Source organism: Mchenga conophoros, linkage group LG14, assembly GCF_057382185.1.
Source record: "Mchenga conophoros isolate Kocher_MC1m ecotype Shallow Benthic linkage group LG14, M_conophoros_male_GT1.1, whole genome shotgun sequence".
Lineage (NCBI taxonomy): Eukaryota > Metazoa > Chordata > Actinopteri > Cichliformes > Cichlidae > Mchenga > Mchenga conophoros.
The window spans coordinates 37,471,582-37,497,769 of record NC_140539.1 but is presented as its reverse complement, the minus strand read 5'-3'; the positions used below and the strand labels follow the sequence as shown (position 1 = coordinate 37,497,769).

Below are 26,188 nucleotides of genomic sequence, written 5' to 3'. Positions count from 1 at the left end.
GGCACCATACCACTTTTTATATGTCCGATACCAATATCATAAATTTGGATATCTGCAGATACTGATATGAATTCAATATAGTCTATTTTATAATCAATAAAACTGTTTTTGTCTTGCTGTATTTTGTACAAGTTCATAATAAAATAAAACACACATAAAAAACACTAAAGCTATTCTACTATACTTGTATACAAAAAACACACTACACCCAAAATATTTTGCAGTTCAGCAATACTAATCGTTTTATTTAAACTTGTTGCAGAACTTTAAATCTAAGTATTTAAAGTAATATTCAAAAGTAATTTAAAATGCAATTTTATGCAGATTTCAAAAACTCTTTGGTTCTGAAAAAAAGAAGTTCAATATCAGTACAAAATAATGAATAATAATTCAACAACTTAAAAAGATTCCCCTTTGTCGGGAGCAGAAGCTGGGCTCTCCAAATCATGGAGAAACAACGTCCCACTTCTTTATTTTTAGTTCACAAACTCTTCTTATAACGACCAACTACTGAAATTTTGGAGATGTTAGCCCTTTATACATTAAAGTTATAATGGGATACGTATAATATGAGGCTGAGCCTGCCACAATTTGTTCTCCCTGTCTAAATCACGGACAAACAGTATGCCACAGTCTTGATTTTTAGTTCACAAACACTTCTTATAATGACTAATTACTCCTGAAACTTTGGAGGTTTTAGCTCTTTATACAGTAAAGTTACAGGAGGATAAAAATAACTATCAGGCAAAATAATCTCATCCGATATTACGTGAGAACAATGAATATATAATTTTCTGTTGTAAACCTCAAACTGAATAGTAATGTAACGACACTCACTTGTCACTTTTTCACAAAACTAAAACATCTCTACTTTCATGTCTAATTGTCTATAATGGAGGTGGAGTAAACTGGATCCGCACTCTGTGCCTAGCGGGTGCTCGCGGTGCGGGCGGAATGGGTTTTGTCGGGGATGCCTACCTTGGCAAAACACCTGGTCTGGCAGCATGTAGCGAGGCTCCAAAGGTTTTCAGTGTGAAGGAACTCCAGATCACTGACAGGTCTCACATACAACAGCCACTTTATCACATGATGCATACTGCTCTGACGTGCTAAGGTCACTACCTGGGTTGCCATGTTGTTTTGTGAGGTGCTTTTGTGATATTTAATGGATCAGATTACATTTTCTTCCCTCCCCGATATCTGATCCAGTAATTTAGTTCAGGATTGGACCAATACCGATACTGTATATCGGATTGGTCCATCCCTACATCCAACCAGCCTCACAACCGTGAGATTTAGACTGTAACTACACCAGCCCAGGACCTCCACATCCAGCATGTTCACCTCCCAGATCATCTGAAACCAGCCACCTGGACAGCTGCAGTAACAATCGGTTTGCATAACCAAAGAATTTCTGCACAAACTGTCAGAAACAGTTGTACTCATCGGGGTATGGACCTGCAGTTTGTCGTCACATTCAATGGCGTCTCGAGAGGCGTTCTGTTGGAGAGGCATTTCTTTCACGGATGAGTCCCGGTTTTCACTGTTCAGGGCAGATAGCAGACGACGTATGTGGCATCGTGTTGATGAGCATTGTGGATCGAGTGGCTCGTGGTGGCGGTGGGGTTATGGTATGGGCAGGTGTATGTTCTGGACAACGAACACAGGTGCATTTTAATGCTGGCATTTTGAATGCACAGAGATACCGTGACGAGATCCTGAGGCCCATTGTTGTGCCAATCATCCATGACAATCACCTCATGTTGCAGCATGATAATGCGTGGCCCCATACTGCAAGGATCTGTACGCAATTCCTGGAAGCTGAAAACATCCCAACACCCCCACGCCCCAGTAAAGCAAAAATATGCACATTTCAGAGTGGCCTTTTATTGTAGCCAGTCTAAGGCACACCTGTGCAATATTCAAGATAAGACTTTATTGATCCCACAACGGGGAAATTATTGCGTCACCTCAGCTCAGGTACAGATATCAGAAGGAAATACAAAAATATAATAAGAACAATCGATGAAAAAAAGTAAGATAATACACTATATACAGTGGGGCAAAAAAGTATTTAGTCAGCCACCGATTGTTCAAGTTCCCCCACCTAAAATGATGACAGAGGTCATAATTTGCACCAGAGGTACACTTCAACTGTGAGAGACAGAATGTGAAAAAAAAAAATCCATGAATCCACATGGTAGGATTTGTAAAGAATTTATTTGTAAATTAGGGTGGAAAATAAGTATTTGGTCACCTCAAACAAGGAAAATCTCTGGCTCTCACAGACCTGTAACGTCTTCTGTAAGAAGCTTTTCTGTCCCCCACTCGTTACCTGTATGAATGGCACCTGTTTGAACTCATCATCTGTATAAAAGACACCTGTCCACAGCCTCAAACAGTCAGACTCCAAACTCCGCCATGGCCAAGACCAAAGAGCTTTCGAAGGACACCAGGAAAAGTATTGTAGACCTGCACCAGACTGGGAAGAGTGAATCTACAATAGGCAAGCAGCTTGGTGTGAAAAAATCAACTGTGGGAGCAATCATCAGAAAATGGAAGACATACAAGACCACTGATAATCTCCCTCGATCTGGGGCTCCACACAAGATCTCATCCCGTGGGGTCAAAATGATCATGAGAACGGTGAGCAAAGATCCCAGAACCACACGGGGGGACCTGGTGAATGACCTGCAGAGAGCTGGGACCAAAGTAACAAAGGTCACCATCAGTAACACACTACAACGGCAGGGAATCAAATCCCGCAGTGCCAGACGTGTTCCGCTGCTGAAGCCAGTGCATGTCCAGGCCCGTCTGAAGTTTGCCAGAGAGCACATGGATGATACAGCAGAGGATTGGGAGAATGTCATGTGGTCAGATGAAACCAAAGTAGAACTTTTTGGTATAAACTCAACTCGTCGTGTTTGGAGGAAGAAGAATACTGAGTTGCATCCCAAGAACACCATACCTACTGTGAAGCATGGGGGTGGAAACATCATGCTATGGGGCTGTTTTTCTGCCAAGGGGACAGGACGACTGATCCGTGTTAAGGACAGAATGAATGGGGCCATGTATCGTGAGATTTTGAGCCAAAACCTCCTTCCATCAGTGAGAACTTTGAAGATGAAACGAGGCTGGGTCTTCCAACATGACAATGATCCAAAACACACCGCCCGGGCAACAAAGGAGTGGCTCCGTAAGAAGCATTTGAAAGTCCTGGAGTGGCCTAGCCAGTCTCCAGACCTCAACCCCATAGAAAATCTGTGGCGGGAGTTGAAAGTCCGTGTTGCTCGGCGACAGCCCCAAAACATCACTGCTCTCGAGAAGATCTGCATGGAGGAATGGGCCAAAATACCAGCTACTGTGTGTGCAAACCTGGTAAAGACCTATAGTAAACGTTTGACCTCTGTTATTGCCAACAAAGGTTATGTTACAAAGTATTGAGTTGTATTTTTGTTATTGACCAAATACTTATTTTCCACCCTGATTTACGAATAAATTCTTTACAAATCCTACCATGTGGATTCATGGATTTTTTTTTTCACATTCTGTCTCTCACAGTTGAAGTGTACCTCTGGTGCAAATTACTGACCTCTGTCATCATTTTAGGTGGGGGAACTTGCACAATCGGTGGCTGACTAAATACTTTTTTGCCCCACTGTACAATGGTAGCATACACAGTATGTGATTATGGATATGGTTGGAAATATGGAAGACATAAACTATATAGCTTGACATAGCTATTGTACCACTACTATTCCTGTTTATAGACATGTACACACACACACATGTACACACTAAATATACATATGTATAGATATACATACATATATACCTGCACATGTCCATACGCATGGAAGGTCCATTATGCATGAAGTGGTGACCGTGGATGTTCACAGTGTCCAGTGACTTATGACATCGTGATTGAGGAGTTATAGAGTCTAACTGCTGTTGGGATGAATGATCTGCGAAAGCGCTCCTTCCTGCAGCGAGGGTGTTTCAGTCTCTGACTAAAGGAGCTGCTCAGCCCACTCACATACTCATGCAGTGGGTGATGTGGGTTGTTCATGATGGATGTCAGCTTTACTAACATCCTCCCCTCACCAACCACCTCCACAGACTCCAGGGGACATCCCAGCACGGAGCTAGACCTCCGCACCAGTTTGTCAATCCTGCTCCTGTCCGTGCATCCACTCCCCCAGCAGGCCACTGCATAGAAAAGGGCAGATGCTACCACAGTGTCATAGAATGTCCTTAACAGACTCCGAAGGACCTCAGTCTCCTCAGCAGGTGGAGTCGACTCTGGCCCTTCTTATACAAGACGTCTGTATTTGTAATCCAGTCCAGTTTATTGTTGAGGTGAACACCCAGGTACTTATAAGAGTCCACTATCTCAATGTCTTTCCCTTAGATGTTCACCGGTGTTTCATGGGGTGACTTCCTCCTGAAGTCTATGATCATCTCCTTTGTCTTGCCGGCGTTGATTTGGAGTACGTTGGTCTCACACCAGCCAACAAAGTCACTGATGACCCCCTGTATTCCTGATCATTCCCGTCTGATACGCATCCAATGATGGCTGTATCATTTCATTTCATTTCATTTCATTTTTTATTTATTTCACACTTGGTACTACAAATCATCTGAGAACTTCTGTATATGGCAATCGTCCGAATTATAACAGAAGTCTGAAGTGTAAAGGCTGAACAGGAAAGGTGAGAGAACCGTGCCCTGTGGTGCCCCCGTGCTGCAGATTACCACCTCGGACACACAGTCATGGAGCCTCACATACTGTGGTCTGTTGGTAAGGTAGTCGATGGTCCATGCAGTCAGCTGTTTGCCTACTCCGGCTCCCTCCAGCTTCCCTCTCAGTAGTGCAGGTTGGATGGTGTTGAAAGCACTGGAGAAGTCAAAAAACATGATCCTCACAGTGCTCCCCGCCTGCTCTAAGTGAGAGAGGGATCGGTGTACCAGGTAGATGACAGCGTCATCCACCCCAATTCCAGAATGGTAGGCAAACTGCAGAGGTCCAACACTGAGCCCACCAGAGGCAGAAGGTGGAGCAGGATGAGCCTTTCTATGGTCTTCATCAGATGAGAAGTCAAGGAAACAGGCCTGAAGTGGTTGGGCTCCCTGGGGTGTGCGATTTTTGGCACCGGAACCACACAGGAAGTCTTCCACAGTTCAGGAACCCTCTCCAGGCTCAGGCTGAAGATGTACAGGGCCACCTGACAGAGCTGGTCTGCACAGTCCCTGAGCAGTCTGGAGCAGATTCCATCCGGACCTGCTGCCTTCCTTGCCTTCGTCCTCTTGAGCTGATGTCTCACCTGATCAGCTGTGAAGTAGATGTGAGGCTGGGCTGGAGTGGGGGGTGGGGCTAGCTTTGTTGTGGGTAGATGTGTGGATAGGGGTGAAGCAGTGTTGTGGTGAGAGGAGAGCTCAGGTGACAATGGAACCTGGGGGGTGGGAGAGGTGATAAGTGGGCCATTGTCAAATCTGTTAAAAAACAGATTCAAGTCGTTAGCCCACCCCCGGCCAGCAGACACTGTGGCTCCTCCATTGTCCTGGAAGTGTCCAGAGATTTTTTTCATGTTCCTCCAGACTTCTCTGACGTTTTTCTGTTGGAGTTGGTTTTCCATCTTCCTCCTGAAGCACTCCTTGCCTTCTCGGATCTTGTATTTAAGATCTTTTTGGACTTTCTTAAGTTCCTCCTTGTCTCCCGACCAGAAAGCACTCTTCTTGTTCAGCAGGGCCTTCAGTTCTGGGGTGACCCACGGTTTATTGTTTGAGAAACACTGTATCTTCTTGGTAGGCACAGTGTTCTCAACACAGAAATTAATGTAGTCCGTGATGCAGAGCGTGAGGGCGTCGATGTTCTCAACGTGAGGCTTGCAGAGTTCCTGCCAGTCTGTGCATTCAAAACACTCTCTTAGGGCCTCTGTGCATTCCTCAGACCACACCCTTATCACCTTCTTCGTGGGGGGGGGTTCCTCTTCACCATAGGAGTGTAGGTGGGGTGGAGAAGGACCAGGTTGTGGTCTGAGTGGCCAAGCGGGGGGAGGGGTGATGCACTGTAAGCCTGCTTTGTGTTCATGCTGTCTAATCAGCACCTTGATATGTCATACCTGTTAGGTGGGTCGGATTATCTTTAGCTGTGGATGGATCGACCCAAATTGTATCGACACCAAATGAGCATCGGTATCGGATCGATACTAGCCTAGTGAGATCAGTTCTTTACCTAAAGTTCCGCTCTTGTTTGCAATACTGTGCTTTCGGCAAAGACGAAACAACCAGGTCGCTGGATTCGCCTCTCCTGTGTCAGCGCAGAGCAGGCACACTCTTGTGTTTAGATGTTGCACTGTCACAAGACATGACTTAGACGCTTTGGGGGTTGTTAAGTTGTTGAAGTGTTGATGTTATTATTTATATTTTCACCAGTTGTTTTTGTTGTTGAGAATTTTAATTGTAATTTTTGTAATATAGTTTATCAACAGTACTTGTTTGTTTTCATTTGTTTACTGGTTTGCGTGCACTTTTTATTTAAGATTTTTCTAAAAAAGAAAAAGAAAAAAAGTGATAATTGTAAACCACCACGGCAGACCCGATGGCATTTTAATGCTTCATTTATTCTTAATAATCACACGGTTGCTGTAACAGTACATTAAACGGCTGCAGCTCTCCTGCTGACGGCCGTACACATCACCACCACCAACCACAACAACAACACAAGTAGAGCGTTTAAGTCGGCGAGGCGTGATTGTAGATGCCTTCCGGCATCGCAGACCACACTCCGCCACATATCCCCATCACCCGCCTGAGGTCCGGGAGCCATCCAACCGAACCTACTCCCCCCCTGTGAGAGCAGGCGATGGAATAAACCCGGACCATCGGCGCCCCAGGTCCCTGCCCAGCGATGGGGAAGTATCCGCTCTGGCGGTCGACCGCGCATCCAGCGGCACCGGTGACAAGGTGGTTCTGTGGGCCGCCCACTCTCCAGCGGCAGCCTGGGAGCTGGTCCGGTGACCACCCATGTGGCAAGCAGTGGCTAAGCAGCAGGCGTGAGAGTGAGCCGGGGCTCACAGGCAGCTGGGTAGGCGGCCGTGACACAGGACCACACAGTGTGCCAGCCTATGTTGAAAGAGAGGCCGGACCGTGAGTGGCAGGACCCCCGCGCACCTCAACCTCCGTCTCCAGCTTGGCAGGTCACGCTGGCACGCCAGCCTCCGGCTCACCCTGAGCCGCACGCTGTCACCCTTACAATAACCACACGGTTGCTGTAACAGTACATTCAACGGCTGCAGCTCTCCCACTGCGGGCCATACACATCACCACCAAAACAACAACAACACAAGCAGAGCACAAGCCATGCAGGTGAGTCCATCTCACATGCAGCGGCTTCGCAGACCACACCGCGCCACAATAATAAAGCATTTTCTATTTCATTATAAACTTTGTTCTAATTATGTCCTGGGTTTTAACTATTTAATAATAAAAAAGGAAAAATCACAAAAATATTAATTGAGATTTAGCAATTCAATGACGCTTCCACTTTATTTATTGAAAAGTATTGGTGTCGACGATACTGGCCCATATTTACTTGGTATTGGATTGATACCAAAATATGCAGTATCGCACACCACTAATTATCTTAGCAAAGGAGAAGTGCTCACTAGCACAGATTTAGACAGATTTGTGAACAATATTTGAGCAATGGGTCTTTTGTGTATGTAGAAAATGTTTGAGTTCCATTCATGAAAAATGGGAGCAAAAACAAAAGTGTTGCATTCCTATTTTTGTTTAGTATATACACATATATAACTCATATAACTCACAGGATTTTATTTTTGTTCAATACCGCCACATTGTGGTAGTTGCTGCAACTTTGGGTTTCTCCAGCAATGCTGTTACTTGTTATCTCTGTAGGACTGACAAAATCTTCCACCACCGGATCATGTACTACAGTGCAGTCGCAAGTTCAGAAGTCTTAGATCAACTAAATGTGACTCAGAACAGCAGTCAAGGAGATGTTGGTAAGCTAACTTTTACTGGATGGTGCTCAATGTTAAACTTGTTATTTTTTATTGCTATTTCAAAGTAAAAGTAAAGTCAGTAAAATTTTATTGATGTAGCACCTTTTAAGATAAAAAAAAAAAAAAATCACAAAGTGCTTCACAGAAGCAGAAACGGACATACAACCTCAAATAAACAAAATCAACCAAAAGCAAGTTTAAACAGATACGTTTTTAACTGCTTTTTAAAAGAAATGACTGAGTCCACAGATCTCAAACTCAAAGAGAGCGAGTTCCAGAGTCTGGGAGCCACTGATACAAATGCTCTGTCACCTTTTGTTTTTAACCTTGTATGCTGGACAACCAGCAAGCCCTGGTCACAAGACCTCAGGGACCTGCTAGGGCGATAAGAAAGAAGAAGATCACTGATGTACTGTAAGTTGGAGCTACACCGTGCAGGGCCCTATAGGTCATGATTACAATCCTAAAATAGACCCTGAAATTGACAGGGAGCCAATGCAGTTGAGTCAGCAGGGGAGTGGAATGGGAGTATTTGGGATACTTTGTCAGAAGCCTAGCAGCAGAATTTTGAACACCCTGCAGTCGTTCCAGGGAGGCATTACTTAAGCAAGTAAACAAGGAATTACAATAATCTAAGCGAGATGAATCGAAAGCATGAATAATCATTTCCAATTTGGAGCATGACACAATGTCACTCAGCTTAGCAATATTTCTTAATTGGTAAAAACAAGAGCGAACCAAAGATTTAATGTGTGTCCAGCGTCAGAGCTGGGTCAAATGTAACACCTAGGTTTCTAATGGAGGGTTTAATATAAGAAGCAAGAGGGCCTAGATTTACTTTTTTTATTTTTATTTTGAAACGAAGCCAAGATTTTTTGCATCAATGATAGGCTGAGTGTAAGGGGAGGGAAAAAAGACATAAGATACACTGTGGAAAATAATAACTATTGGTGTACTGCAAAGTGGCGAATAAACACACAGATCATGAAAACAGGTGACTGAAGAAGAAGCCCCTAGTGCATCATGGGAAACCCTAATGGCCTAGTCCTACTAAAGCATAATCAAGGGAAGATGCAGGGTCATTTGATGTAGCCCTGACTATGAGCTTTCTCAAAAGGGAACATTTTAAGCATAAAAAGCTTCAATCAAAACTGGGAACTGGTCCCACAGAACAATATAACAAGCTCCCAGTATAAGGGCTGACACTCTTCCTCCAATTCCAGAATTCAGAATGTTCCAGAATTCAGAGGGTTTCTGCAGTGGGGGATGGGGGCTCACAAATATGAGCACATTTGTCCACCCCAAGGATCGGGTCCCCCGACACAAACAGAGTAATATGCTGTGCCAGGAGGATTGCCATGATTTATGCATTGGGGAAACCAAACAACCTGTGGCGAAGCAGATGGCCCAATACAGATGAGCCACCTCGTCAGGCCAGGACTCCACAGTCTGTTTACACCTACAGCCCAGTGGACACTCTTTCAATAATGAAAGGACAGGGAGAAACGCTCAAGGAGGGGGTCAAGGGTAGCTCTTTGACCATCTTACAATGCTGTGATTGCAGCAATTCCCCAACTCTCTGTGAATGGTACTTATGGCCATTGCTCAATGGTCTTTGATTAATGATCAATGGACTTTGATCCGTGGTTTTTGATCAATGGTCATGACAATTTGCATATTAATGATCAAGTTACTGACCTCAAAGCTCATTGTTCATTCAGTGGGCTGGTTTCAGTCTGTTGTGGATAGGCGTAGCTTTGGGTCACGTGGTGTCGGTAATAGTGATTGCTATATCACCTGTTCACGTCCTGAGGGAATTTGTGAATGAGTGGGTGATGGGGGAAGTCGACTTTTGCTGACCGCTCAAGCTTAGAATGTTTTTGTTCACTGTTTTTCTACGGATTTTAAGGATTTGATAACAAATAAAGGAGTTTTAACTTGGAACTTTGACTAACGCTTTAAACAGCGGGCGCGTCAACATTATTCCCCTATTCAGCTGCTCGGCGACTCAAAGGCTTGACAGTCGCCAATACAGTCATTGTGCAAATGTACTGTTTATAAGATTGGGGAAATCTGCAGTCAGCTGAGACTGAAGAAGTCACTTGGACTAGTGACGAAATGTTTCTTCCACTGAAAACACTACATCCAGATGAATCAACCTTTTGGGATATTGTATTTAGCTGCATAAAACCACAGTGAAAGGGGGTACAATGAATACAGATTAGCTGGAGTGGAATACAGAACTTAAATGAAATACAAATAAGACTGCATAAATTATCAAAATGATTACCATGATTACCAAAAGTTATAAATTTATAGTATAAGTAATTAAAGGTGCTCAGCTTTATTGTGAAATATTTAATATCTGTAATTTAAGTTGTTAGGTTGTTCCATAGATCTTTATGGAGAATGCCTGATTGAACAACAGCGCCGTAAAATAAGAAGAATGGTGCCTAATTACAGAGTTAATAATACAGACTTGGTAATATGTCACGTGAGGATCCACCAGCCAGAAGAAGTGTTTACTGGCAATTGACAGTGATAGCGGACATCATCATCACTATTCCAACAATCCTCTCCACACAGACAAGCATAAACACACTCGATTATCACTAAATCAAATTTAACACACGTTTGTAATGACGCTAATTCAGTTTACAATAGGGTTCATTCGCTCAGTCAGCAGGTGGCGGTATCCTCGTACACTGGGGAGTAAACTGCCATTAAACGAACAGAAGAAGAAGAAAACCCCTGCACATGCACGGTACGGATTGGGTAGACCCGATTTGTACGGTCCGACTTTGCACATGCGCAGTAAGGATCGGGAGTCCTGATCTGTCACTGTCTTTTGTTTTTGTCTACATTATATTAAATGTTTCATTATCGGAAACATTTTAAGAGATACTTGTTATTCTTAACATCTTAACAGATACTCTGACCTGTAACTATCGTAAAATGCTTTGACCAGAAGTAGACACCTTTCACGCATGCGGGGTACCGATCGGGTTTCCAGTACGGATCGGGTAGTGACAATGCTAAATGTTCAGTTTAACATTCACACTCCCATGATGCATTGGGTGTTTCTTCTTCACCCACCTTTTTAGTCACTATGTTTATATACCATTCTGCATTTTCATTTCCTATTATTAATCTCTGGTTCTCTTCCTCAATGTTTCTTTTGTCCTGTCTACCTCCCATCACCCCCAACTGGTAGCAGCAGATGGCAGCCCCTCCCTGAGCTTGGTTCTGTCTGAGGTTTCTTCCTGTTAAAAGGGGAGTTTTTCCTTCCCACAGTCGCTACATGCTTACTCCAAATTTTGTTGTTACATCTGCGTTGTTACATTGTTACATCTTGCAATATAAAGTACCTTGAGGAGACTATTGTAGTGATTTAACACTAGATAAATAAAACTGAATTGAATATCTACAGCTTTGGAACTGCGAAGAACAATTCTCCTAGTAACTTTATTACTGGGAGCTTGTCTAGACTTTGGATGCAGAGAATGTGATAAAGTTGGGAACAAGAAAAAATTCTGACGTCATTATGGACAAAGCGGTGTCATCTTTTTTTCACCTATGCAGTTCCTCAGAGACCATCCGCCCAGAGACCGTACACATACACTCTTGCAATGGTTAAAGGCACAAAGACACTACTGGTATCGGCTTATCTGGAACACCGCACAGACAAAAAAAAGGTCAGTAAAGAGATAAAGGTTGTAGTGTTCCATTATTTAAATCTCTATATTGGTTCCAATAATGCATGAACAGTACTGTGCAAAGGTTTTAGGCAGGTGAGGAAAAAATGCTGTAAACAAGGAATGCTTTCAAAAATGGAAGTGTTAATCATTTGTTTTCATCAATCAACAAAATGCAGTGAATGAACAAAAGAGAAATCAAATCAATATTTTGTGTGGCCACCTTTTGCCTTTAAAGCAGCATTAGTTCTTCTAGGTGCACTTGCACACAGTTTTTGAAGGAACTCAGCTGGTAGGTTGTTCCAAACATCTTGGAGAACTAACCACATATCTTATGTGGATGCAGGCTTCCTCACATCCTTCTGTCTTCATAAAATCCCAGACACACTCAATGATGTTGCGATCAGTGCTCTGTGGGGACCGTACCATCACTTCCAGTACTTCTTGTTCTTCTTTACCCTAAAGATAGCTCTTAATAACTTTGGCTGTATGTTTAGGGTTGTTCTCCTGCTGCAGAATACATTTGGGGTCAATAAACAATCATTTATATTTCTGAAAGCATTCTTTGTTTACAGCATTTTTTCATAACTGCCTAAACGTTTTGCACAGTAATAATAATAATAATAATAATAATAATAATAATAATAATAATAATAATAATGAATTGGATTTATATAGCGCTTTTCAAGGCATCCAAAGCGCTTTACAATGCCACTATTCATTCACTCTCGCATTCACACACTGGTGGAGGCAAGCTACGGTTGTAGCCACAGCTGCCCTGGGGCAGACTGACAGAAGCGAGGCTGCCATATCGCGCCATCGGCCCCTCTGGCCAACACCAGTAGGCGTTAGGGTAAAGTGTCTTGCCCAAAGACACAACGACCAGGACAGAGAGCCCGGGGATCGAACCGGCAACCTTCCGGTTACAGATACGCGACCTGGGGGCGACCTGAGCCACGGTCGCCCCCAGTACTGTATGTTTGGGGGTCACTGAACATTCAGAAAATGCCAGACAAGGATTTGACAAGAAATTGACATAAAGACATTGTTAAGGTCTCAGTAATATTTTTTATATGAATCGGTTTTGGGTGGCAAAAATAAATGGAATTTTCTTGTAGAAATTATAGAAATACATATTAAGGAGAAGAGACAGAGGACACAGACAGAGGGGAACATAGGAAGCACAATAGAAGGAAAAACCATCATGTTATGCTATAATGCAACAGGACAATGAAGTGAGCAGCTTTGAAAAGGTAGGATTAATCATAGGTAGGCATTAACTTCAGAGAGGGTAAGCCACTGATGAAATCTAGTGAAACGTGAGTCTTGCGGCTACTCCAACCAATGGCCGCGGCAGGCTAAACATGAGGACCCTGATGACGCGCAACAATAAACGCACAGAACACTTCTGTATCATTCGCTTCTTTATTTCCACATGCAACCGTCCAAACCACAAATCAGCACATGGGATTAACTATCAAACAAACGCACAGACTGCACAAGCAAAATAACTGCAACTCGTCAATAACTGTACTAACTATTATGTCCAATTAAAACCTGGTCTATGGCATTAATTAGTACTCCGATATACAAACACCATCAAGTTACAGTCAAATATATCAAATCATTCAAATTGTGCTCAAGTTGCGCTCAAGTTGCGGTCAACAGAAAGTTTTGCCTCGTGCTCACCCTACCTTCTGCTCATCACAACTGGTGCTGTGAACAGGTGAGTGCAACCACATTTATTATCTACCACACCCATGAGACACGCCCAACACCCATACACCAATATAGTGAGTCCATTTAAACCAACCCACTTCAGACGGGAACCACTCATATGGCTCCTACATACCGGCCCCTAATTATTTTAGAGCAATAATTACCTCACACTTACCATGTAGGAGTCATACTAATAAACATGATCAATCCTTTATCAAACATTCAAAGATACAATTTTAATTCAACATAATAAAATACACAGTAATACATATAGACACTTAGAAAAAGTCAATCTTCATGACTCTTCTGCTTCCTGTAGAAGACACACTTTAGTGATCGGCCTGTCCAAACAACCAGTCTTTGTCTTAACACGAACCCGACGTACAAGTCCTTTACTGTCAGAAATTGCTTCCACAATCCTTCCAGTCACCCAAGAGTTACGAGGCGCAGAATCATCGACAACGATAACCACATCCCCAGGAATGAAGTTCCGTCCGATTTTCTGCCACTTCTGACGCTCTTGAAGCTGGGGCAGGTACTCCTTGACCCAGCGCTTCCAGAACAGGTCAGACATGTACTGAACTTGCCTCCATCGACGTCGTCCATACACGTCCCCCTTCTGAAACACTCCTGGTGGTATCAATGGCTTGGTCTTAAGCAACAACAGATGGTTAGGAGTCAAGGCCTCCAAATCATTAGGATCAGTAGAGGCTTTAGTTATTGGTCTACTGTTCACAATAGCCTCTGCCTCACAAAGAACTGTACAAAGGCCTTCTTCGTCCAAATTCTGCACTTTCAAAATGGAATTTAACACCTTCCTAACAGACCTTATGAGACGTTCCCAAACACCGCCATGATGGGAACCAGCAGGAGGATTAAAAATCCATTTTATGCCCTTTTGCAGCAGCATCTCATGAATCTGTGCCTGATTCCATCCTTCCACTGCCTCTTTCAACTCACGTTCACCACCCACAAAGTTCACAGAGTACACTTCTTCCAGTGTAATCTCCTGGTCCAGTATTATGTCATTTCTTCTGGGAATATTCCTGTCCTGTTGCTGTCGGTTGCCACCAAACATGAAAACAAAGTCACCAAAGAAACTGGGGAAGACATTGCTGTGAAAGCTGTGGTGACCCTCTTTGAGCCTGTATTCTCCATACACGTCATACTGTTTCCTTTTCTCCTTATCTGAGAGAACCTCGTAGGCTGCCCCCAAGTCTGCGAACTTGTCCAGGGCTTGCGGGTCGTCTTTGTTTCTGTCGGGGTGTAACTGCAAAGCCAGCTTTCTGTAGGCCTTCTGGATGTTCCTGATTGATGCACTCTTGTGTTCATTTGCATCAACAGCATGAACTAAAATGTCCATTTTAATTTCTGGATCATTTATGGAGATCTTTCCAAGATCAAGATTCACTGGCCAATTAATTTCTGGTTCAGCAAGAAACTTTGGCCCTGACAACCAGGAATCATCCTTGACAAACATCTGTTTAAGGCTCATAGCTCGCTGTTCTACAGCCTTCCTATTATTTGGCATGTTTACCTGATTGCACCTAAAAGGTAAACCAATGGTGTAATGACCATCAACCAACTTGACAGAGTCCATCACTGACTTCATAAACTGCTGGTCTTCTCTAGATAAAGCCAACTGCTCATCTTGAATACATTCTGGAAAGTCAGTCTTCATTTGACGTTCCCACAGTTCATCCAATCTTGCTACGGAAATCCTATTGACACTCACATCAAAAATGTCAGTCTTACGATCCTCTCTGAGAGGACCATTCACCGTCCAACCCAGCATAGTTTTTACTGCATAGGGACCTCCATTTTGACTTCTGACAACCTCCCATGGCTCTAAAGCCTTGGGCACATTGGTCCCGATCAACAGGTCTACCCCGGAATTTATCTCCAGTACGTTAATATGGCGCAAATGTGGCCATCTGTCGAGATCTTCCTGTCGGGGAATATTACGTTGATGAACAGGCATGCTTTTCTGAGTAAATAAGTCAGGCAAGTCACAGTAGTGATCTAAACCCAAACCAGCTACTTCCAAATCTGAAACCACGTAGCTACTGACCATTTTCTCCTGACCCATTGTCCGCAAAAGAATGCCAGTTTTCCTTCCTGAAAGATTCAGTCTATTCATGAGCGCTTCCGTACAAAATGAAGCTGAGCTCCCAGGATCTAGAAAAACATAGGTTACTAATGACTGAGTACCTTTTTTAGACTTCACTCTAACTGGTATTATGGACAGAGCACTATTTTGCTCACCGGCCCCAGTAACACCACTGCTTTGCACAGCACATGAAGGACCTTCATCTGGTGGTTCTCTCCCTCCTATAGTTTGCACTGCAACACTTTCCCTCTGCTTGGAGTGAATATGTAAGAGTGTGGGGTGTTTCTGATTACAAACTTTACACAAGAGACGTTTCCTACAGTCCCTGCTTCTGTGTCCAATGCGCAGACAACCATAACACACACCATTCTCTTTCAAAAAAGATAATCTTTCACAGTGTAACTTTCTTTCAAATGAAGGACACAACTCCAACATATGCCCTGCTCCACAAAACAAGCAGGCCTTGGTCATAACTGAACCATTTTCTCGCCTCAATGCTGGCTCAATCTTCCCTTCTACCTTGGCTACTGTAGTAGCAAAACTACTCCGCTTAGCCTTAGGGTAAAACTGAGATTTACTATTCCTCGCATCTTTTCTGGTGGCTGTCGGAGGATCCTGTATATCCCCAAACAATGGATCACTTGCAATCTTAACTTGCCTTTCAACAAACTCAACAACATCGCAAAAAGACACTTTACGTTGAAATCTCTCCTGCAAATCGCAGACAACATTTCTCCACTTATCCCTGAGCTTGTAAGGCAACTTTTTTATAACTGCTTGCATATTAGCAGAGACATCCAACTCATGCAAGGACTCAACGTCTCCCATTGCATTACAACATTGCCTTAGTAAAAATCCATATTCCTGCAAAGCCTTCACATCATCAGATTTTATAGATGGCCATTTACTGACCCTTTCAATGTAGGCAGCAGCAATTTTCAGCGAATTGCCAAAGTTCTCTTGGAGCAAAGATTTAGCTTTAGCATATCCATACTCAACAGGCATATACTGACAGCTTCGGACCATTTCTCTGGGATGGCCTCTAGTGTATTGCTCGAGAAAATATAAACAATCCTTAGCACTGTGAGTTTGACTCTCCACCATGTGCCCAAAAGCTCTCATAAATGTTTGATATTGCAAAGGATCGCCATCAAATAACTGAATGTCACGTCTTGGTAACAAAAACAGAGACTGCTGCTCAGCCAATAAAGTTGTAATTTCATTTTGTTTCTTCAAAACTGTGACTAGATGATCATGACCCTCACCACCTTGCACTGTATGTGTGAGAGGTTTTGATTGTGCGTGAGACTGCGAAATCATCTGAGTAGTTGAAACTGCACCTGGAAATACTTGATGTAACTTAGTCTCTGCCCTTTCCAATGAAACGACCTTGGGTTGAAAAGTATTTTTAACCTTGGGCCTTACATCCAATACCTGTGCTTGATGATCACTAGCATCCACACCCTGATATGGTTGTTCTGGTAACACAGGTTTGAACGTCGGAGCATTAGGATTTAAAACGGCTAAACGCCCCTGCTCTCGTTCTAAATACGAATTCATTCCATCAGATTTAACATTAGCAGCACTTGAGACTCGGGACATTTCAGAAGTTTTTAAAACATTCACCTTTGCTGCTGAGGCTGCTATTTCAGTTTCCAAGTCAAGCAGCTCCTTTCTTTTCTTAAGCTGTATTTCTTGTTCTTCCAAAGCATGCTTTTCTTTCAACAACCTCTGTCGAACAAGAAGGGCAGCCATGTCAGCTTCTGCCATTATGCGTGCTGACAAGGCAGATGAAACCATTGAGCCACTGAGTGATGATTTGCTTTTCTTACAACTTTTATTTCCAACATTAGAGATGCTATCACTTGGTTTAACATCATCTATCGCAGCACCTTTACCAACATTCCCGGTGTGCCTAGCAGCACCAGAACCATTTCCAGCAGGTAATGGATCAGAGGAATCAACACCAGGTGGATTTAAATCTGGCAAATCAAGCTCAGACACCTGATTTTTGCTCTGAGGGTTTCCTTTTGCATCATGAAGCCATTTCTTTATCTCCTCCATAAACTCAGTATTATGTGCTCGCACACTTATAAACCAAGCAGTTTGTTTCTCTTGCTCTTCTTGAGGAAGCAAAGGAAGCAAGGTTTCATGCAGATGAGTCGCCTCTTTAAGCAACACAGACAAATTCTCTAACTGAGCCTGAACAGTGGAAACATTATCCTCAGATTGCTTTAACTCTTTAATAATTTTTATGACCTTTTTAATTTTATTAATCTTAGTGTGACGTTCTGTTTGCAGTCTTTCAATCTGATTCTCCAAAGCCTTAGCAGTCGGTTTTGGCTTTCTTTTCTTTCCATCCACATCACCACATTGTATTAATTGGTGTGTCTCCATTTTTCTTCAAAACATTACGAAATCCAAACGCTGAACTGCACCTATGCCACACAGCTTCATTCCAACGCCTCCACTTGATGACATTCACTTCATAAACCCTGGCCATACACAATTGACAGGAGCAATATCCCCCACTAACTGCCTATTAAACCTAACTAACTCCACCTAGTCTTCCGTACATACTAGCGGTGGGTATTTATGTACCTCCATACCGTCAGCTGTGAGGAAGACAAACTGTCTTAAACACAAACTGCGGCGGTACTCCCAAGCCAATGGCTTCAGCCGCCTGATGCACAAATACTAGAAAGCAAATCAGTACAACGCCTTGTGCAGCTGTACTGCTAAAACCTAACAGGGGAACAAGACTCCTGAACAAAATGTGCTTATGTAGCCAAAGGCTTAATCTAAAAGCGGGTGGTAAAAGGCAACAGCAAACTACAAAACTATCATCAATAAAACTCATCTATTTATAAATAATCCAATAAAACCTACAAACGGTTTCTGTTGACAATTTGTTGCGGCTACTCCAACCAATGGCCGCGGCAGGCTAAACATGAGGACCCTGATGACGCGCAACAATAAACGCACAGAACACTTCTGTATCATTCGCTTCTTTATTTCCACATGCAACCGTCCAAACCACAAATCAGCACATGGGATTAACTATCAAACAAACGCACAGACTGCACAAGCAAAATAACTGCAACTCGTCAATAACTGTACTAACTATTATGTCCAATTACAACCTGGTCTATGGCATTAATTAGTACTCCGATATACAAACACCATCAAGTTACAGTCAAATATATCAAATCATTCAAATTGTGCTCAAGTTGCGCTCAACAGAAAGTTTTGCCTCGTGCTCACCCTACCTTCTGCTCATCACATCAGGTGCTGTGAACAGGTGAGTGCAACCACATTTATTATCTACCACACCCATGAGACACGCCCAACACCCATACACCAATATAGTGAGTCCATTTAAACCAACCCACTTCAGACGGGAACCACTCATATGGCTCCTACAGTGAGAAAAGGGCCTGTTAGAAATGGGCAAAGGTTTTAAGTGATGGAAACCCTGGATTTCCATGCAAGTGGTGGGATTGGTACATCATCAACCGATGTCTGTAAAACTGCTGGAGCATTAGTCAGAATTTATAATCTGATATTTGTGTTTATGACTAAACACAATATTTATTACAAATAAATCAGCTAAACATCAGTATGTTAATAAGAGCATAACAAAAGTTTTGAGCAGTTTTTCCGGCAAGTACATTACAATAATCCTCAATATTTTTATCCAGTGTTGAAGTTCAATGTTGGTAGCAGAGTGAAGGTTTCGGACACTCCAAAGAGTTTAAAATCCAACAACCTTTGTAATATGTAGAACTTTGAGGACCATCACAAAGGCTATAAAGGTAAACTGATCTAGGAGTAAAGTAAAAATGTACTTCTAAATCAGATAGTAAAAATTCCTTTATACGTGTTAAACTTTCCATTTTAGTGCAGGAAGAGAGGAGTTATGTAGAAACACAGAAGGTGAGGGTGCTAATGTTGAGAATGGACTTGTATGACCTCAGATTTTAATGCAGCAAATAAGAAATTACATAAATTTACAGTAGCATAGCATAGCATAGCAGCTTTATTTATAACTCACTTTACATCCAACAAAGTTGACCAAAGTGCTACAAATATAAAACAGAGAAGAAACAGTTTAAATTACATATAAAATATCTTAAAATTAAAAATAATATAATTAATAAGAAACAAATTAAGAGACATCAACAAGTCCTGCTGTGCTAAAAGCCAAGGTAAATAAATATGTTTTAAGACGTGATTTAAAAACAGATAAGGAAGGTGCCTGTCTAACATGTAAAGGCAACTCATTCCACAATTTTGGTGCTGCCACAGCAAACGCCCGATCCCCTCTGAGCTTACGATTAGTCCTGGGCACGCTCAGGAGGAGCTGGTCTGCCGACCTGAGGGACCGGGAAGGTATGTATGGATGAAGAAGCTCAGAGAGGTACAGAGGGGCAGCATTGGACAAATATTTAAAAACAAATAAAAGCAGCTTAAAATGGATCCTAAAATGCACGGGCAGCCAATGAAGTAAATATAAAACTTCATTATTCATTACAGTATTCATAAGGGTCTTCTGAACTGCTCTTTGTCCAACTGGTATTCCACACTAGCAGTCTCAGAAAAAGTTGTTTCAGACCCAGGAAAGGTATCAGGAATGAGCTTATTGCCACAAAACATAGTGTTTGACCTTACAGAATCTGCAAAAAAGGTTGCTGTTCCTGAAACCCCAGGCTCAGATGGAGCATTAGGGAAAATGCCAATTTTACTCAGTAGCAGACTCAGAAAATTCAATGTCAGAGACCGTTTTTGGGTGGAGAAACGTTTGTGAGAGCTCTGTTTCCTCCTGAAAGAGGGAGCTCACGAAGGCAGGGCAGCAGACACTGACAATGAGCAATCAGGCATCACTGAGGCAGGCATGCTGGTCATTGCCAAAACGGACATGAGCAGCAGAGGCTGAGGTTCGACAGCTCCTGTCTAATCTAACTGACAAGAGGGGTGAAGCAAAACCTAGCATGATGCACATGATGGAACTCAGTACTCTGGGTGTCTCACTGCATAAGGGAATTCTACTAACAGTTTGGTCCTTTGAACCAGATTTCAAAATCTCTCCAGTTCATTTCTGCTAACGCTAACCGATCGGGGCTCAAGAGTGGGGAGTTTGCCTTGTAATCGGAAGGTTGCCGGTTCGAGCCCCGGCTCCGACAGTCTCGGTCGTTGTGTCCTTGGGCAAGACACTTGACCCGTTGCCTACTGGTGGTGGTCAGAGGGCCCGGTGGCGCCAGTGTCCGGCAGCCTCGCCTCTGTCAGTGCGCCCCAGGGCGGCTGTGGCTACAATGTAGCTTGCCATCAGCAGTGTGTGAATGTGTGTGTGAATGGGTGAATGGGTGGATGACTGGATGTGTAAAGCGCTTTGGGGTCCTTAGGGACTAGTAAAGCGCTATACAAATACAGACCATTTACCATTTAACGTCCAGGAGACCTACAAGACCTCTGCCCCATCACTCATAAAGTGCCGTCTGAGAAGGTGAGGCTGAAGCTGCAGCTTCCTTTCTGAAGCACAGAAAGGAATTGGCAAGAATAACAGAGGAGCAAACCACCAGCTAGTGGTGGACAGAGCAGTTGCCCAAAACTGCAAGACCAGGCTTAGAAATCTGTAGCACCACTTGAATTGACTACAAGAAAGCCTATGACTCGATGCTCCACATGTGGCTCCTTGAATGCCTAGAACTATACAAGATCAAGAGGACCCTAGGAGCCTTCGTCAGGAACTCAATAGGAAGGTGGCAACCGCTGGAGGCCAACTTCAAGCCAATAGCACTGTGGTGGGGCGTGGTTTGCGGTGCTGCTGCAGGTGCGATTGACCCACCTGAGCGGCATCCGCAATCACGCCTCACCGGCTTAAAAGTTTGGAGTTTTGGTGAATATGTTTGTTGTTACGTTGAGCTGGCAGCGGGAGACCTGCAGCTCTGTGTGTGTACAGCAACTGGTAAAATCAGAATCAGAATCAGAAAGGGGTTTATTGCCAAATGTTGAGCAGGTTTACAACATTAGGAAATTGCTGCAGTGCTTCAGTGCAAACATAGTGTCATAAATAGCACTTAAATAGACATGAAAAAATAAAAGTAGGGATAAGAATTAAAAGTGCTACGTAGAAAGATATGTGCATGAGCTATACATGGGATATATACATGAGAATAAGAATTAAGAGTGCTACGTTGAAAGATATATACATGAGTGCAGGTGGTGATCAGTGCCAAACATGGAATGATGCAGTGAACACAGCGTAGGGTCATGTGTTAGTGGTGGGTACAGTCATATGGTTATTGTTCATGTGTCCAACAGCAGAGGGGAAGAAACTGTTCTTATGGCGAGAGGTTCTGGTGCGAATGGACCGGAGCCTCCTGCCTGAGGGGAGCAGGTCAAACAGACTGTGTCCAGGGTGAGAAGGGTCAGCTGAGATCCGAGCTGCACGCCGCAATGTCCTGGAGGTGTACAGGTCCTGCAAAGATGGGAGTCTGCAGCCAATCACCTTCTCAGCAGAGCACACAACACGCTGCAGTCTCTGTTTGTCCCTGATAGTGGCTCCAGCGTACCACACGGTGATGGAGGAGGTGAGGATGGACTCGATGATTGCAGTGTAGAATTGCATCATCGTCCGTGTTGGCAGGTTGAATTTCTTCAGCTGCCTCAGGAAGTACATCCTCTGCTGGGCTTTCTTAATGACGGAGGTGATGGTGGGCTCCCACTTCAGGTCCTGGGTGATGGTGGTACCCAGGAAGCGGAATGAGTCCACAGAGGTGATGGGGGTGTCAGTCAGGATGATGGGGGGGAGTGGGGCTGTGTGCTTCCTGAAGTCCACAATAATCTCCACTGTCTTCTGGGCATTCAGCACCAGGTTGTTGTGGCTGCACCAGGACAACAATAAAGATGATCAAAATGCCACTGGGACTGCCATGTATGTTTACAAGCACAAGTCACCATCAAGTTGGGGAGCTATCAAGGAGATGCTCTGTTCCCACTGCTGTTCTGCATAAACCTGAACCCTCTCAGTGAGATCATTGACAACATTGACTACAGAATGGAGCAATTATCAGCCACCTCCTCATCCACATGGATGACATCAAACTGTGTTGGATTGTAGCTGGTACATCTGTCTCTCTCCATTAAAATACAACTGTCACAAAAATTAGATTTCATATATTAGATATCATAATATTTCTGTAAGTGCTCAAACTTCAGAATTCAGCAGGTTATTGAAAACATTTGCCTTATTTTAGATTAAACCAAGAAAAAAAAGCACTTACCAACATATTCACTTACAGGAACAAGGATATTTTCTGTCATGCACATCTACTATGCAGATGAGTAACACAACATGATTGGCTTGTATGAGTCCAATAAGGCTGTTGATTAGCACTTTGGTGGCAGTGGTTAAACATAATGCTTGTCCTGTAATTTCTCTTATATTAAACCCTCCTTCCTGCCTTTTTCTTGTTCCAGGTTTGTGCCATTGCAGTGGTGCTGCGGAGTGAGAAGGTGGCCTATCGCTGTGTCTTTCGTTGCCAGGAAAAGCAGCTTCTCTCTAATGGTGTGGCCGACATCCACACTGATCACTTTGGTTTTGCCTATGGGACAGCAAACATCATGTGCCCCCTCCCCTCAGGCTGTGAGACACCATCTTCTATTGCCGTGACCTCCGCTGATGCCAACTCTACAAGTACAAGTACAATGTTAACCTTGCTGTGGGGCATGTTAATGGAAATGCCAGTCTGTTTGTCAATTTGGTGTTTGCTTTAAGTTGAAATATCTCAGCAATTAATGAATGGATTTCAAAAATACATCTAGTCCCAGTTCATGGTGTGCATGAGATCAATTAAATACCAAAATATTGATGTAAAAAGTAAATAAATAATAAGGTAAATAATTACTTAATTTTTTAAAGGTTCTACAATAATTTTTCTAAACTTTACATTCTAAGTGAACTATTTGATGACCATTCAGGTTTACATTATGTTGACATTAGTGATTTTCTCATTTTGCCTCCTATGTCACCACCAGGTTTAGACTCCCACTCATTTTGTGAAATATCAATATCTACTCTATAGCCTGTCAGTAAAACAAAGCTTCAGGGAGTAACTGATACCTGAAACATTTTTATATGTCAGTTTGACTTTAAGATTGTTTAACACAAAAAGTATTACTAATTGGAGTTCAGTTACAAAAATAAGATGGTAAAAGTGTATGTTTGTGTGGTCTCTTAAGATGATCCCAACCAAGAGTTTTTAGAGGTGAAGAACCAGCAGGAGAAGACAGAATCTTTTCCTTACAACTTCACCGTCTGCATCTCCACCATGTTTGATTTTACCAACGTGCTGCAGGTACAGTGACATTTGCTTTCTTGCTTTCAAAAGACAGAAAAAATAGATTTTTGAAACTCATTCTCTAAAGTATGCAGACTAAGACAGGAAGAAATAAAACCAGAAAAGGTATATTTTTCCCAGTATTCCTTACAGTTATAATAATAATAAAGAAACAAGACATTTCTGCCATCCTTGCATATTAACACTTGTTGTTCAAATGTGTTGGATTGTAGCTGGTACAGAGTCTTGAGATGCTGCAGTTACTGGGAGTGAACAGAGTGGTTGTCTATAAAACCAGCTGCAGTCCTGAAACGCAACGAATATTGGACTACTACACACAAAAAGGTGGAGTATGGTATAATTTTCTGTCTGAGTGTGTCTTTCCTTATGACCTCACATCACCAGCTAAAGGCATTTTCCCACAGTGAACACTGAGTGAAGTTGCCAAACACCCTGAACTTCCTTCCTTCAGCTAATCACAACTAATGTTTTGTGATCAAAACATACACTAGTTTACTACAGTTTCCTCTATAAATCACTCCAGTTTGTACTGGATTTGGACTTCTCCAGGCAACTTCAGGATTAGCCTGGAGTTTTCAGTACTATGATAATGGTTCGTGTTTAAACAAGGAATATCAATATGGCATCATAGACAGAAAACCTAACCTTCTCAGGGGCAGATCATTTTTAGGATAAGAGATCAACAAGAGGTTAAGTGTGAAATCATTACTGACCAATCAATTCTTTTGAAAATGACATCATATTAAACATGTTAACCTGGGTCGTTTGGCTCTTGGCAGAGGTGGTCGCGTCTTTCTCCCTCATCTTTCCTGCTTGGCTTCTCTTGTCCTTGTCTAGTCTTGTCTAACTCAAAGAGACTCTCTCTGTCTTGTTCTCTAACCAAGAAATTACGGATTTGATCAATTGGTCTCTTGATGCAATTGACATCCTCTTCTCAATGAGAAGCCTGGGCTTGGGGCAGGCTGAATGGAGGACGTTGAAGACATCTACCTATTCGGAACCATGATAACGGGGTTCTTGCTGATTGGAGCTGGCACGGCCCTGGTTTACTGACGACTAATGGAAACGGTTACAGCTGCTCGAAATCCCATAAGGCCGGCTGGATTGATGCCGTGGGTAGAGCCACAAGTACTCAGACAGTGTTTATTGAACGCAATATGGATAAAATCATAGAGAAGCTTGCGACTCCGCAACAGGAAATTGATAGATCTGTGGACCAATGATGGAACTGGAATGCAGAAACCAAACCCGAACAACCACTATCTTTATGTGGCCTCCCCTAACCAGCTGGAAGCTCCAGGGCCAAAGCTGGAACAACAAATTCTCCCAGATAACAAGACAGTGTATGACTCTCTGCCCTTTCCTCCTACTTCTTCAAGATCACCTGCGTCGGCTTGGGGATTGTCGACTTTTGTTTAAAACTGGTGAAAGGGCACTCTCTCGAGTTGGACACACACACATGCACATGCACTCAGACACAGATATACAAATTCCCCCCATCTAAAGTTTTGGTCTTTGTCTGACACACATCAATAGAAGCAGCTGTATCACCTGATGTTTATTTTATTTTATTTATGTATTTATTTATTTATTTATCTAATGCTGGCTATAAACATTTTCATAACAATTGTATTGTTTTATAAAACTTGATATATAATTCTAAAACAGGATACAAATTTGTACTTATAGATCTATCAAATTTGCAAGTTTGTCTTGTTTATGTGCTCTCAGACCATCAAACACCATCAGGGCTGCAGCTGAAATGAGTGAAAGTTAAAACTGTCTTACACATTTTGTCAGATTCTCCCGTGTCTTTATGTTCATGTTTCCACTGTTTATGCAAGTGAGTCATCTTGACTTGCTGTGTATTACAGAGACCTGGAACTGTTTGGTGGTCTCAGTATTAAGACTGCATGAGCTCTCACAGGATCCTTCCGTGGCCATGCTCACAAACTGGATTTATACTTAATATTGGTTTCTCTAATGTTTAATGGAAACATTAAAAATGACTAAAACTAAGTACCTAAAAGAACTGATAGTTCTCTGTGGATTTATGTATTTTTTATTTTTTTGTTTCACACATGGTACAGCAGTAATTCATTTCCTATACACAACCTTCCTTTCAATTAACAACAGAGCCTTTCACTTAGTCACACAGTCCAGTTCTAATATTGGAAACCTTTATGAAAACTAGCATTCATTCTTGGATCATGTTTGAGAGCAACAGATGAGAGTCTGTTTTGTCTGTTTTTAGTGCAGCCAAAACCTTAGGTTGTT

The 26,188-nt window shown here is 42.7% G+C and overlaps 1 protein-coding gene across 5 annotated transcripts in view; it reads left to right on the top strand.

Annotated features, from left to right (window-relative positions):
• The window catches only part of LOC146560349 (uncharacterized), a 56,213-nt gene that overhangs the window by 20,762 nt on the left and 9,263 nt on the right, over positions 1-26,188 (top strand). For 3 of the 5 annotated variants that reach the window (XM_085244322.1, XM_085244320.1, XM_085244321.1), the window contains 5 exons: positions 7,921-8,027; positions 11,610-11,722; positions 23,031-23,253; positions 23,793-23,908; positions 24,124-24,235. In XM_085244322.1, coding sequence (XP_085100448.1) covers positions 7,921-8,027; positions 11,610-11,722; positions 23,031-23,253; positions 23,793-23,908; positions 24,124-24,235 — 671 coding nt within the window. Of the gene's footprint in view, positions 1-7,920; positions 8,028-11,609; positions 11,723-23,030; positions 23,254-23,792; positions 23,909-24,123; positions 24,236-26,188 lie in introns of those variants that run through there. The other 2 variants (XM_085244324.1, XM_085244325.1) reach the window with 2 other exon arrangements.